Raw genomic sequence first — 15262 nt, 5'->3', positions numbered from 1 at the left:
AAAGTGATTCATGCAAGGATTGAAGTTCTAAATATTACAAGCCTCAAAAACTTGTCTCAAAAATAGAATGCATTTTTGAATAAAAAAATTTAGCAACATTCACGTAAAAATATATATATAAAACTCTCTTTAGTTATTCATTCTATCACTCGTACACGAACAATATCTGTCGAATACCCTAGCACAGTAAACGATGGTAAAATTCCCACTGCTACACGCGCAGCGACGAAGGATCTCTCGAAAGGTCGTATCCACGCTCTCTTTCGGTTCATCTGACGCGGCACGCGTTTCAAGCATAGTTAAACATTAACGACGAGAAGGCAAGCAACCGCTACTCCTCGAGATTGGCTGTATCTGTATTATTAAATTTAATCCTGGTATCCGGTCGGCTCGATTTATCTGTCCGAGCTTCCACTTCCCGTCTCTACATGGCCAAACAGGGGTGGGTTCTTCTCTCTTTTCTCCAACTCTGGCGCACACGCGAGCGTGTTTTCTTTTGTGTTAATGCTCCTCCGCAGGAAATTCTCCTCTTGACACCAGCGCACTTATTTTCTCGTTTCCTCTGCAGACTGTTTTAATATCCGTCTCAGACGGAGATACGTCTCAATCAATTTCTTCCTCACGGTGCCTCGCCATCGGAGCCGTCCCATGGGAAATGCCAGCGGAGAAGACGCACGGCGTTCGTGGGAAGCGAGCTAAGACGACTCCAGTATGCGAATAAGCATCTACGTTACTGTGGCGTTTGTATATGAGAGTGTGTCGCGAATCTATGGCACGAAACAGCCGACTTTGGAAACTTGTTACCGCGGGGAAGGGGCTGGCAAATTTCGATCGAGAATGAAATGGGGTGCCTTTTCTGTGAACACTTCGTGGATGTTCTTTGGGCTGCGTTGAGTGAACAGAAAGCACTTTGACTTCGGAATTACGGGGGGAGTTTCTGAAATAGTGTGGCAACGTTTATGGGATCTTGCGAGGAAGTTTGACGTAGCTTATAAATACCTTATGTATTAATGTGATTAATGTGAAAATTAGAATTAAAAATTATGAGTACTATAGGAAATATTTAAATTTGTTTTGTAAGAAATATTCGATAATTAAAAAAGGTCTCTATTACGTGTCAATAGCTGTAATTAATGTTTAACTAATATTGTGTTAATATTAGATACTCGTATTGAATTTTCTAAATTATTTGTATTTTAATGTATTTGAACATCTTTCATGTCGATCATAAAAAATTGATACAGTTGACAGACTACAACCTCACCATATTAAGGATTAAAATTTCCAACAATTTGTTTTGGAGATATCCACTTGCCAAACTCTACTATTCAAACAACTTCCCCAAAACTGTGTTCAGCAAATTCGTGCTTTAATGACCACCAAAATTCGACGCTACCGACAGAACGATTCCTTCTAGACGAGTTGTGACGCGACCACGTCCCCACCGCAGTAAATTCTTCGTCCTCGTAAATCTCCGCAGTGAGTCTCACCCTCGATTTCTCGTTGCCGCAATAAATACGAGTCGTCGACGCGGGTTGTTTGACTTCGCGCCCACGAAAATCACACCAGCCTCGACTTTCTCGGCCGTACGTCCTGATTTTCACGGGGAATTAAAAGTCTCCTCTCCTTCCTTCCTGATACCATACACATGCAATCGAAGCTAGAGCATAGCCAGATTTCCGGCTGTTCCTTCACGACGAAGAATTTCCCTTGAGACTTCTGTGCCAGGCTTCTCCTAAGTTCCTATACGAGCGAAATGACTTTCCTTTTCGTTTCGACGGTAGGCGTTCTACTCTTTTTCTCTTCGAACAGCATTCTCGATACGTAAAAGTCGTCTCCTGAGACACGGAGACATTCTTGGTTTCTGTAGCGAACGCTCTAAATAAAGATTTATAAATCTGGTCGCGGTGAGGGATGTTATTCCAAGTATTTAAACTGTCTTATAGTGAAATATTATTAAGACTGTCTTAAATGTTGAGGAGCTGAACGAATTACAGGTGTTAAGTGAGTCCTTGACTTACTAATGACGAAGAATTGTGATCACTTTTTTGTATTCCTAAAAACGGCATTTTAATACACATCAGATAAAATAAACAATACTAATATTAGGAATGTACGTTATATTGATGTTGGAAATGTTAAGTCAAGCAATAGTTTCACTTGAATATGGAAATGTAGGAGGAAAAATATTCACCCATCAGACAGAAGGAAAGACTAAGGCGTTTCACGTAGAAGTACTTGGCGAAAATATTTCATGAGTCAGTCGAGCCCTACTACGATCTCCCCCAACGTAAAAGATCGAAGTTGCAAGCAGATGTTGGAGAACTACGCGAAGCTCGTGATCGAAAATTATACTTGCTGGCGGACTGAAATTTTCACCCTTCAAACGGACATATAAGAAAGTTCTTATATCTCTATCGTCATAAAGAATTTATTCTTCCCCTTCGTTTCACTGTTTTACCACACTTTTCAAGTGACACGATGGGTTGAAAGCAGGACCTCCTTGAAAATATGCATACGTGAAACTCGTATTATGTTAAAAATACAGTAAACCCTCCTGTAACACGGTACTCTCAAAACGGAGTTTTCATATAACACGGTATTCTTAAAACGTGCTGTCTCTATAATATGTACACTTTGACGGTGAAAATTAATGGGGAATTCCCCTCTTTTCATGCACGTACATCATCATCATCATGGTTCGAATTATTCTAATTTACAGTAATTCTTAGTTTCTTATGATATGGTACGAATTAATCGCGATACAGGAGGGTTGACTATATAATTAATATTGTATTAACAATTACGTTAAAAATATACCTAGGTAAGTTTGAAGTACATATTAGTTTCTATAAATTTTTTAAATATCTATCCAGAAACCAACATTAAAGAGATACTAACTTCAAAAGTAATTCATTTTTCTTATCCTAATAAAATTTAGAATCGAATAATCAGTGACACATCCATTTTGTAGCTATCGTGTTCAATGGACATCTATTTTTCATCATCTCTACAAGATCCATGGAATCGCAAGTTTGACAAATAACGCGCAAATCCCTTCACGTGTTACGAGTCACGGTGAGATCGCAACTTCGCCCATCATCCACATCTCTTTAGAACTCCGAATCTTTTCAGTGCACGCTGCTTTCGGTCTCCCTCTTTCCCAGCACGGAAAGCTCGCGAAATGTGTCGAAATGTCCGAACAACAGATGCGGGATACCAACGCGGGGGATAGACCTTAAGATCTCCGCCAACAGATGTTGCAGTTACACAAACCCCACCGGCTTCTTCGCTCCCCCAAGTCGCGGCAAGCCCTTATCGGCGCGGTAACAAACACTTCGAACCTGCCTCGAATGCTCGATACGGCTCGATCCTCATGAAATATGAACTACCGTGGGCGTGCACGTCGCTCTCATCGACGGATCGGCTGTGCAATTTGCTCGAGAATCGTACCAGGGATCCTTGGAAGATTACGTAGGTATCGATATCCAACGTCAGTGGTCTTTATTTGCCGAATGGGAATTCAATATGTTCGTTACGAGGGAATAGTGACGTTGTTTAAAGAAACGATTGTTCTTGTTTTTAAGAGAGATGTATATAATATGGTTAGGGAAAATATGTTAGTTAAATTTTGGATGTGTATGAACGATCAAATACTGTAATATATTCTATAATATATTTATACTATATTATAACAATGAAATTTAAAGTATATAAGAATTAGAAATTGAAAACTGTGGTAGCTTGAAAATTTGACACATGATCGGGCACTTAATAAGTAGTATAACCTCATCCTTAGCAGGACATGCTTCAAGTAGTATAGCTATACGTGTGGTCATCCTAGGAAAATAAGAATCTTAAAATCAGACTTAAAGTCGCTTAAGGAATAAAAAATATTGATGTCAAGAGTCTGCGAAAATTCGAGATCTCAAACCCTGAAAGTCTGAAGAAATAACAATTTTACAATTACAAAATTGTAAAATGTGAAATTCGAAGTTTTATATCAATCTATCCTTTTCAGAGCTGAATGCAAACGACGCGTTTCACATTTCTTCCAGTCACCTAAAGACCGATCTTTTGACACAGTTACAAACCACTTGGTCTCGACGCGCGATCGTCATTTGATTCCTGCATCCAGCTGCAGCTCGAGGGGCATCTAACGAGCCTCTGGTCGATTTCAGCGAGCCGAACGTGCAAGCTTTTAAAGACACGCCGCTCGAAATTAATGGCACCGCAGGCTCTGAGCAACGCGATTGCAATACCGTGGCGAATTAATTGGACGAGCGAAGTATGACAGAGGGAAAGGAGTGGCGTGGTAAAACCGCGCGAAAACGGAGCATCTGGGCGCGAGTAAAGGGAAACTGGGTTACGGGAGGACGGTAGCGAGCATTGGGCCGAGTTTAACGTAAGGCTCCATTGCCACTTAGGGATTTCGTCGACCGTGACAATTAGTGGGTAAAACGTTGCCATTCGTTAAAAATCTGTCGTCGGGAATTAGAGCCTCTGCTTGGGCCTTTGCGTCGCGACGCGGCGTCTTTTTGGACCGTCACCAAAACGGTTTAACGACAGCCAGCCGAACACGCGGAACATGTCGCAATTGCCGACACCGAGTAAACCATACGTGACCAGTTTCCATGACCAGACAGACAAAAATTCTGTTTTTCTGCTGCCTGGGAATATGTCACTGGCGTGGAATCTAGTTACGCCCTCCGCTCGAGTTTCGTTCGCTAAATTTAATTCGTCTCGCGGGTCTGCTACTTGCGAATGCTGGCTGGAATGTCGCGGGATGTGCGGGGATACGACGGTTTCGCTTTTTTCTCTTTATTTTTTTCCACAGAGTGGAGGGGGAGCTGGAGCCGTCGTCGGCAGTTTTGAATATGCTTTTTGGTTGGAAGCGCGGAAGCATGTCTCGTCTCGTGCATTTATTTAAATGTTGCAAGGTGACAGGAGTATTAGTATTTCGTGTCTTGCAACACTTCGCAGTTTCGTGTAGTTTCTAATAAAATACAATAATTTGTTGCTTGCGTGAATTTGAGACGTTTGGATACATGGAAAAATAGAAAATATCAGAGTTTATGAAGGAACACGAAATATTGGTAAGGGTGTAAACACTTTTTTATCATGGTACTTTGCTTCATGCTAAGAAAATCGAATTTTAGGAAATATAGTCTTCAAGTACGGAACTCGAGACATGTTACGTAGTCGCTTGACCAGGTACGTTAGATGGTCAGGGTTTATAAAATTCTACGAGCCACTTTGGACGCATACCAAAATGTTACTGTCTGATAAGGGAATTGCCAGAAAACGATGGGCCATCTGAAAGAGTTCGATCAGACGTAAATTGCATTCTCTCGATAATATCATAAAAGGCTTACAGATCGAGAACAATTTCTGCGTTCAGTTTTATTATGTAGAGGATCGTATTAGAACGTGGGAGTAATAAAAATATCGTGGTGTCTTCTGTTTCATTTATTCTTTGGCAAAGCTCACAAGAAGACTGCAATATTTAAGCGAAGAAGTCTTCGACATGTTCCGAATTATCCCGAAATAACGTAATCAATAAATCAGTCAAATAAATTAACCAGGAATTTTTGAAGTAGTGCCAATGAACATAAAGACATCACGATTAGCAGAAAAATGATTCTAAATAATCAGGCATTAAAATTCTCTAAATAATTTCTTTCCTTCCATGTTTGAACTAAATCTAACGTTGACAATTTCTCTAAACGAATTTAAAACTCTAATGGACTGATAGAATGAAGCATTCTAAAAAGAAATTAAACAACTTTCGTAATCGCGATCAGCAAACGATGTCCCTGTAATGGCGCCTTGGACTCGTACCAAACGATTAACCACCACACATGGAAAATGCTCGTCGAAATAAAAACGGAAGGTAAATTGAACGTGCTCTGTCCGCAAGGCAAAAAAGAAGCTACAGCTTCTGCAGCGTTAGATTGAAAATGGACACAGGAAGACTACATTCAGAAAGAAATCCCTCAACTACGTCTACACATTTATCTCTCTATATCTCTGGATGTTATTACACGAGCCACAGTAAACGCTTTATCACAATAATGCATCAAGGAACAACACGAAATCAGCTTCAATTTATGTATACCTCCTCACGCTTTAAAGTCTTCTCCGCACATCTTCCCAGAGATCTACATTCTTCTCAGAACCAGTGCACACAATCCTCAGAGCTGAAAGAAATTTCCTTCACCACGAGGGACACTCTAATTATTTCTCCTGTCTCATACACAATACAGATACAAGATACACATGCTCGATTTGCAGGCATTAGAATACTTCTCGAAGGCAGAGGAAGGATCGATAATTCCCTTATCCAGCGATCCTCGGGGGCCACCGTCATCGGAACACAAAAGGAAACGGCCGAAAAGCGGGAGTAATTCAAATAGAAGCAGCAAAAGTCTGCCTTACCCTCTTCTCAGCCGCTCCAGAATTTTTTCTCCCGTGGCTAGCGAACCGAGAGAAGGGAGATACGGCGAGGTGGGCGTTTTTCTTTTCACCGTTCGGCCCGTTAACGACCACCGTCGGCCTCGGTGCCCGTTAAATGGCCCAGACGCGAAAGATAGATCGTACCCAGGACGATAGCGAATATCAATTCCACCGGCATCGATGCTAAAATCACGGATTACACTGCTCGCCAGCGAGATTTACAATGTCGTAACAGTTAAGTATGACTACGTTTGTTGGAAAGCGCGACACCATAACGCGAGTGCCAGCGGAGATATACACTCCCTTCGCGGAGACGTATTTATTGATTCCATTAACGTCTCGCGATGGAAGAGGGCACCTCACGGAAACATGGCAGTCGACGAACGGTTCTCACTTTATGTGGAGAATATTGAATACTGAAATCTGATCTTTTATGATCTTCATCGAGAATGGTAGATAAAAGTTGTTTCTGAACGTTGCAATTGTGTATGGAAACTAATTTAACTGTCACATTTGATAAGTGGAAAATTCGAAAATTTAAAGATTTGAAAATTTGAAAATATGAAAATTTAAAAATTTAAAGATTTGAAAATTTGAAAATTTGAAAATTCGAAAATTCGAAAATTTGAAAATGGAAATTTGTAGAATATTCATAAGTCTCTTTTAATTTTCTATACAATTTCAGCTGATTAATTCATTTATGTCTCAAACTTCAAATATTATATAAATTTAAAAAGGCTTCTTCGTTCTTTTTTCACACAAAAGTATAATTTCTTGACATGACAAGATACGTAAAATATGGTGTAATAAATCATAGTACTTAGGATACTATGCAAACGTAGAACAGTAAATTGTGTAGCAAAAAGAAAACACCCTCTTAGACACGCTGAGATCCTAATTATTTCCTCAGTCGCATAATTCAAATACCTTATCTATCCAGCTATGCAAAATGGTAGGATTCACGAAGCCGTGAGGCCAGATTCCAGATACGGGTGCGCGGATATTAAGTTACGTGGGCTTCGAAGTTTTCGGTTTAATTCAGACCTCGTTCTGACGTTCAAGAGCTGAGCTTGACCTTTCATTGCACCGAAATGAAACGTACCGAGGTAAATGAAGGATATAGCTTGCTCCACCTTAAAGCTTATTAAGCAACTGCATAAATGCGCGTAATCTCAATTACTTGAACGGTGAACCTTCAACTTTCTGAAAAACTGAAATTAATTAAAATTATAGAAACGCACAATTTCTTTCCTCTTCTAAAACTACAACTTCTCCTTATTCTAAAAATATTAATTTCTCTTTTGCTTGATGGTACTGTAATTATTCAGAATTAATATCAAATTAGTATTATTTGTAATCTCGTCAATAATACTCTCGAAACTATGATTCAGTTAAAGCAGTTAATAATTTAATATTACAAGAGACATGCCAACGAACCACTGAAATTATCGATTAATTGTAACACGATTGAAAGCAGGTTCGACGAGGCGTTCAAAGGGGAATTGTGTGCGCAAAATTTCGCAACGTCCGCGTTCAGCTTTATCGTACAGAATGCGGGGAATATCAAAGCCTGAGAATGGAACGTTTGACGTCGATACGCTGTTACTCCTAAAACGCAAACGGATCCGGTTTGCAATCACGACACCATCACCTTGTAAGCGTGGCTTTACAAACGTTGCGTTTGTCTGTACACCCTTTGCCTGGAATGCACGAGATACTCGAACATCAGAGTCTCCATTAATTAAAATTAACGCTTCGCGCTGTTAGTGCACTTGATTACGTAACTAATCCACCTGACTGCAGTTACGCCGATATATTTAATATACAAGTATTCGAGACTTTTATGCATCAACTCGTACGAAACGCGTGGATAATCTTAGATTTTTAATTTCTTTTGAAGTTAGTGGCATTTCAGGTAAATCAAGATACTGAAAGACTCATGAATTAAAGACGTAATTTATATTTCTAATTATACTCTGATATTCGTTTAATTAATAAACATATTCATAATAAATCTCAGCTAGCCTTTTAGATTTCACTAACATGGATGACTGGTGCAACGTCTTCTGCATCGAGTTCCTCCATATGTTACGTAACCGACTCTGTTGGGAATCGCGGAACGAGTTACTCAATAGTCGATGCAACGCGAGGATCGTTCATTGATTCAATACCAGCTATTTTTGTTCGTCGCAAAAAGTGCATCTTTGACAGCAGCCGCTTAACGAAAGGGTCGCCATTGACGTTTATAAGAGCCGATCCACAGGGAGATCGCAAGTAGGGCGTAATATTTCCGATATTTCCAATATGGTTCTGGTATCGTGCCGGGTGACAGTCTACGGTCACGAAGTGCATCTGTCTGTGTATACAGAGTTTGTCTGTGTATACAGAGTGTCCAGAAAGGTTACGGTCAAAGGATGCTGAGGGAAATCGATTTTTATCTTTTTCCTGTGTTACACTACAAAGTTGGGGGTTCATATTATTTTAGAATTTGCACTATGGACTAAGCTTATACAATTATTCCACAAAAGACAAGTAGTTAAGAGTTGCTAAAAAAATTTAAATATAGTAAGACCTCGATTAATCGATTTAATATAAAACTCAAACTTGAAATATACTTTTGGTAGCTAGTTTTATTATCTTCGATAGACTACCATTAAATAATAGGTAGCTCAAATCTCAATCGATGGTCTACTGTACTGATACTGTCGCCATACCCAATAGCTCTAGCCTTGAATAAACGAGACTGCGCATAATTGAGATGCGACTGATGGAGGTTCTGCTGTAACTATAGACAGTTTCGTTTATTCCTCAGTTATATTAAAATAGAGAACGCTGCAATCAACGCTGATATTATTAAGGTCAAATCGAAGAGAACTTCTTTATATGTATACTGCGACTTTAAATGAACAAGTGATGACAAATGAAAATTCTATTTTCAATATATAAGATCACAAAATAAGATAATACTGTACTACCTAACTATAAAGAAAAGCAGTATCTACTAAAAATATTTTACCACTATTTTGCACTAAATTAAGATACAAAACGTTCAGAATTACTCAAAGATCCAAAAAACTGAATTTCACACTTTTCTGTAGTTACTGCCTTTCTCCACAGTTGAGCAGTATACTTCTTTATACACTACATATAATTCATAAACCTTTGGTGAAGAAACTTCTTTTATGGTATACTTCGTGTCTAATACTACACCTTAGCTTTTCCATTTATAAAGCACTTTTAGACAGAGGTACACATAAATCTCTCTCAGTTACTTAATCCTTTCCAAGCCATACTATAAATTTAACTGGAACCTTCGTGGACACCCTATACACCCATCATTGCACTTTCGTCCATACAGGAGGAAGCACACGCCTCAGAATGCAGCACGTGCACAGTGCACGCGAACAAAGGTATCGTGGTTTGAGCTTAAAGCTTCGTTCTATATTCGCGTCACTGGTCCCTCGCGCGCATTGTGGACACGCGCAAAGCTCGGACGTTTTGTTTCGAGGTACAATACGATACCCCACACTTCTTCCGGGTTAGTCGTCCGTCGTGGCGGCTCAAACGGCAGAGAAAAAATTTAAAAGAACAAAAACTTAAACTTGCAGGCCATACTGTTGCAAAATACACATTCACATCCGCTCTTCTATTTATGGAGATTTTAAAAAGTTAATTTGATGCAGCTAGAAAACTTTATTATCTCATACAGAGAGAATACTTTTTCGTTTAATGAAGAATAATGTGAAGTTTCCAAAGTAATTTCTATTTAAAAAATATTAGAATATTATGAAAATCCGCCTATCTGAGAGAACAACAATGGACCTTAGGTTTTGTAATTTGCTCCCGGTGATAAAGGAAATCGATGGCGAAGACCTGACAAGTGCACTCGAGAGGTGTGTCAACGACATCCTTTAAAGAGCAGGCTGTTAAATGAGAAAGGTGAGACACTATCGTCCCTCAGCGTTAATTCCTTTCTTATTGAGACCTGCTATCAGTTTCTTGTATTGTTTCCAGACTCCTTCAGTCATTAATACCCTTAGAAATTGCCGTTTTTGCGCGATCGGTGATCCATCAGCAAACTCATTGAACACGGCAAACACGTGAAACAAATATACACCGATCGATCATCCGTGCTTAGAATGCTCTCGATCGTGCGATAAGTAATTGCCAACACCTTGCAGTGGAGAAAAACTACAGAGATTTTCAGGAATCTGTTCTCGATCACGTGCTAACGCCTTCCCCTACTCACCCTCGGTCTTCGAAATGTAATTTACGGCTCCAAATCGGCCGACATCCATCAAATGGGGAAAAAATGACGGCTGCTCGATTTCCACACAGCTGACTACGATATTATAGGAATTGAGGCAGCAACTAAATTTCGATACATATAGACAGAAATATAGGAGAAAATGAGGGATGGAATACGTGGTCACGAATGCAAAAAATATATGTATCTAAATATACTAAAGATACACAGATTTAGATATAAGTTTTGTCACTTAACAATTTTCTGACATCGTTTCAGAAAATCTCCTTTTGTCAGTATCATCAATGTGTTTCGAATAAAAATTCATTATCTGTTTTATATAATTTTACATTGATTACTGTTACAGAAGCTAAATAAACCACATGTAGAAGCTGTTTCTAGTTGTATTTTTCTATTGTCTCTTCCTTTTGTCTTCTATTTTCTATTACGCAAATAAATGACCCCTTTTTCAAAAAGTTTGTATACGTCATAGGTTGAGGAAGTGTTAGATATACAGTTCACCAAAGTATTTAAATTTTGCAAATCATCAAAAGGAACATAGGAAACGTTAGCCCAGTTTTCTATCGTAACTGAACTAGAAAAAGTTCGTTTATCGGAAGTCAGGAAGTTTATTCGTTATCGGTTGCGTTGTATCCAATATCTGGCAATGAAATATGGAAAACGCGGTTTCACATGCGAACTAGGTACAAAAAACAATTCCTGCACAAACATCAATCGCGAAACCGGGAAGCTGTCACGCGATACCGCTGTCTTGATGTTCACGCTTTGAAAGCTGAATTTGGTATCGAGAGACCCCCTCTGAATAATGCCAACAAATCATTTACTGAACTTTTGCTTTGACAGGACCGCGAGTTCGCTGTCATGCCTCTACAGTTTTCAAATTCCACTGCAAGTGGTATAAAACAATTATTTATTGCCTTTAGAAATAAATGAATAGAAAAATATGTATAATAAATAATGCAAAGCTTGCTTCCTAAATTTACGAATAGTTTAAAATCAGACCATGTACAAAGGAAATTAAACAATCCCCATCACCAAAATTAATAACAACATACATTTACTCTACTTGTAAGTTTAATATCACTATTCTACTAGACCTCCCATTAATAGCACCCTGATCACGCTCCATTTACTCGAATTTTCACTCCTAACGTTCTGTATACTAATAACGAAATACCTACACATAATACAGCAATATGTTTCCCAGAATCCAATCCCGCTATATATCGATATTTACCATTCCCTTGGTCGACGCGTTGCAGATTTCGCCCGTAGGGCAATGTGGCGTGGACACGATGCTCTCTCGGAGTTTTCGCGTTCGAGCTTTCGCAATTTCAGGCCCCGAGGGATAGACGGTGCGCGTTCAAACTCCCATCAGATCGGACGATGGAACGTCGAGCTGGTACGACTACAGAATAGAGGGGAGGTCGAAAGCTTAATCGGCCGACTAATTCCAAACGCCTCGTGATGTAGTCCGTAAATCGCGGCCAGATTCAAGTATTAGGGGCAATCGGTGATCGGTGACGCATAAATCTTCGCGTGACACTTCCCGCAAATCCCTAACTCCACGTCCCTTTCATCGGACGAAGCTGTTAAGAGGGCATTAGGGTTTCTTTTTTATTTTCCTCTCCCACGCGAGATGAGGAAGGAACGTTTGGCCGTTCTTGTGATGCATTGGTTTGGAGCTAGCTGCGCAGAGATGCTTGTTGATTTGGAGAACAGTGCTAGGTGTGTTTTGTTAGAGCTTCGACGCATTGAGAGCGAATCATATGCGAGTCACGATAATGGATTCAAGTACATTGCGGCGTTATGGAACGCGTTAGTGTAATCTATGTTTACGCAGCAGCGAACAATGCATAACTGATTCACTGCGTTTGTACAGGTTCGGTTTATAGTGTCTCTGGTTCATGTTTCTTGCTTAGATATAATGAAGAAGTGGTGATTCTTTAATTTTAGATAACGAACTTTGGCGCATAATTGGATATGCTACGTGTAATTTAGAAAGATTTTAAAACTTGGAGGACTTTTTACTATTTAGAGTAGTAGGATCTTATGTACACGATTCCAAAAAGATATGTAAAGTTTGTATCTAAGTCACCAAAGGGGAAAGTATGTGTTAGTAACGCTAAATACTTGGTCGTGAGAGGGATGCAGGCGCTAAGTGAAGCTTAACGACATTAGCCGCTGTCTGGAAGGTTCATAACGATCAGCATCAAATTACGGTGTCCCCTTGCCTTGATAAGTACTCAGTTTACCACGAGGTACCCAAAGTACACTTTTCGAAGTTTTAATGGCTAGACGACCCATTATGAAAAAGTGACATAATTTTAAAAACTTTGGCACTGACTAAGTGTTAACGATATTATGCTATAAACGTTCCACTATATGGACACGCTTCTAAAAGCTTCATAATATCCTCTAGATAGACCCATATAAACATATATTCATCGTTGCACAATTAATTCCTATGATTGGGCAAGAAACAGAAAATTGACTTCAGAAAAACTCGAGCACAGTACTTCTATACTTCAACTTTACCCTTTATCTTTCATCTCCTCAACCTTCCTAAATCTTACTCTTCTCAACAACTGAATTCACAGACTTACCAAACAATGCTGGCGGTTCCACATCGCGCACAGATAAGCTGGAGGACGCCTGGGAGCCACTAGATTCCGTGCTCTGCATACACCTGAGCCTTCTTCTAAGTTTGGGCATGTCGAACGGTAGATCTCTTAAGTCGACGCTAGTAGCGCTCCCCGAAGTAGTTGCGTCCTGTTGCATGAGCAAACGCCTTCTTCGCAGCTTGGGCATGTCGAAGGGCAGATCGGAGAGCTCAGGTTCATTGTCAACGAGATTGATGTTGTCCAGTTGCGGCTTCAACAGGTGGAAACCGAATGGCTTACACTTGATTCCAGCACGCGACTCGATTGAGATCCCGCTGTCCGATCCCTGGATTTCTGCGTCCCCCGACGACGAGGATTGCAGAGCCAGATTAATAAGATTCTTATTTTGAGGAGCTCGTCGCTTCTTAAACGACGTGTCCATGGGCGAGGTTACGGAATTCGTGTTGGTATTGACCGTGTTCGTGTTATTCGTCGCAGTCACATTATTCTCAGTGATGACGTTCTCCTCAGGCGAGGCTTTCTGAGAATTGTTGTTGCGATTGTTATCAGAGGTCTCGGAGGCTGGCTCCTGGGAAGACTTGTCCGAGATGGGCGAAAGAATGTGTAACTTATTTGCGTGGTGGGTTAAAAAACCAGTCATCGAGGGCTGCTGGTGATGATGATGATAGCAGTTAGTGCTACCACTGTCGGAACTATGAGAGCTCAGGCTGGTGCTATGGCGGCTCTCGGAGCTGCTGGTGGATCTGTTGCCCTCGCTGGTGCTGCTACGGAGGGACTCCATGCTACCACCGCTGCTACTCGTGGCCATGCTTTCTGTGCTCGAGTATCCTGCCCTGCGCCTGCTGGTCCGTAACTTGAACTCCAGCAAGCCCACTTCCCTGCGAGGCCTCAGGACATCGCTCTCAGCCTCGTGGGGCCTACCTTTGAACTCCATGATGGGCTTGCTCTCGCGGATCAAGCTTCGCGGTCGCTGACGCTCCTCCCTTGGCCTGCCCTTGAACTCCAGGATCAGCTCCTTGCGAAAGCGTCGTTCCTGAGGGGATTCCATGTTGTCTTGAGCAAAATTCTTTGGTCTGCTTTTGATCTCCAATATGCTACCCTCGCTGCTCTGCGGCGACTCCTTCGCCCTCAGCGAGGACTTCACCGGAAGCCTCAAGTCCTTTAGGCGTGGATGATCTGGCTGAGAGGGTAGGTTCGGTGTGCTGCGTATGTTCAGCAATAAGTGGTCTCGATTACCATGGAACTTGGCTGGCAACGGTGCCGTGGATGGCGGCGACGGAGTGTAACCTCTGGCGGGCAATCTCGGCGAGCCGGTTTTCTCGTCGCTCGAATTTATTTGGAGGGATTCGATATCCTGGGACAGAGTAGAAATATTGTCTGATTGTTGCTGCTGTTGCTGCTGCTGAAGACGGCTCGGAATCACTTTTGGGCGGAGAAGTACGACTTTGCGTCGATCCTTGCTGCTGTGGGACTGACCAGCATAAGGGGCTTGCTGCTGCTGTTGCTTCGACGTGTCCGTCGATGAACTCGTTCTGCTCACTGGTATTGCACTGCTGCTTCTCATCTGTATAACAGTATTATTTGATGGTGAATTAAGTTGTAGTTCTGAATGTTAAAGTATATTTACGAGGGGCGTTGCATAAAGTTGTAGTAGTAAATTATAATCATCAATAATACTGTCATCTTTTCTATTATATGAAAATATTCTTATATATAATGAATATGTAATCAGAGGACTAGGTGATGGCCAAATTATACGGTTTAATCGTAATTAAAGTCTAATTTCCGCTCCGTACCAGGAAATACGTAATTTGTGTACCGAAATTCCGCTACATTTTGAGCTGTATTAGACTTTAATTGCTCTTCATTAAAACTTACGCCTCCCTGCGCCGAGCGATTTGACTTCCGTAATATC

General features: G+C 40.8%; 1 protein-coding gene across 1 annotated transcript in view; it reads right to left on the bottom strand.

Moving 5' to 3' along the window:
* The window catches only part of Hwt (SH2 domain-containing adapter heavyweight), a 180880-nt gene that overhangs the window by 3793 nt on the left and 161825 nt on the right, over positions 1-15262 (bottom strand). Inside the window, exon 6 of the mRNA XM_076393224.1 lies at positions 13330-14911. Within this exon, the coding sequence (XP_076249339.1) occupies positions 13330-14911 (1582 nt within the window). The remainder of the gene's footprint in view (positions 1-13329; positions 14912-15262) is intronic.

This window comes from Calliopsis andreniformis, chromosome 3, assembly GCF_051401765.1.
Source record: "Calliopsis andreniformis isolate RMS-2024a chromosome 3, iyCalAndr_principal, whole genome shotgun sequence".
Lineage (NCBI taxonomy): Eukaryota > Metazoa > Arthropoda > Insecta > Hymenoptera > Andrenidae > Calliopsis > Calliopsis andreniformis.
This window is presented reverse-complemented; position numbering and strand designations above follow the sequence as displayed.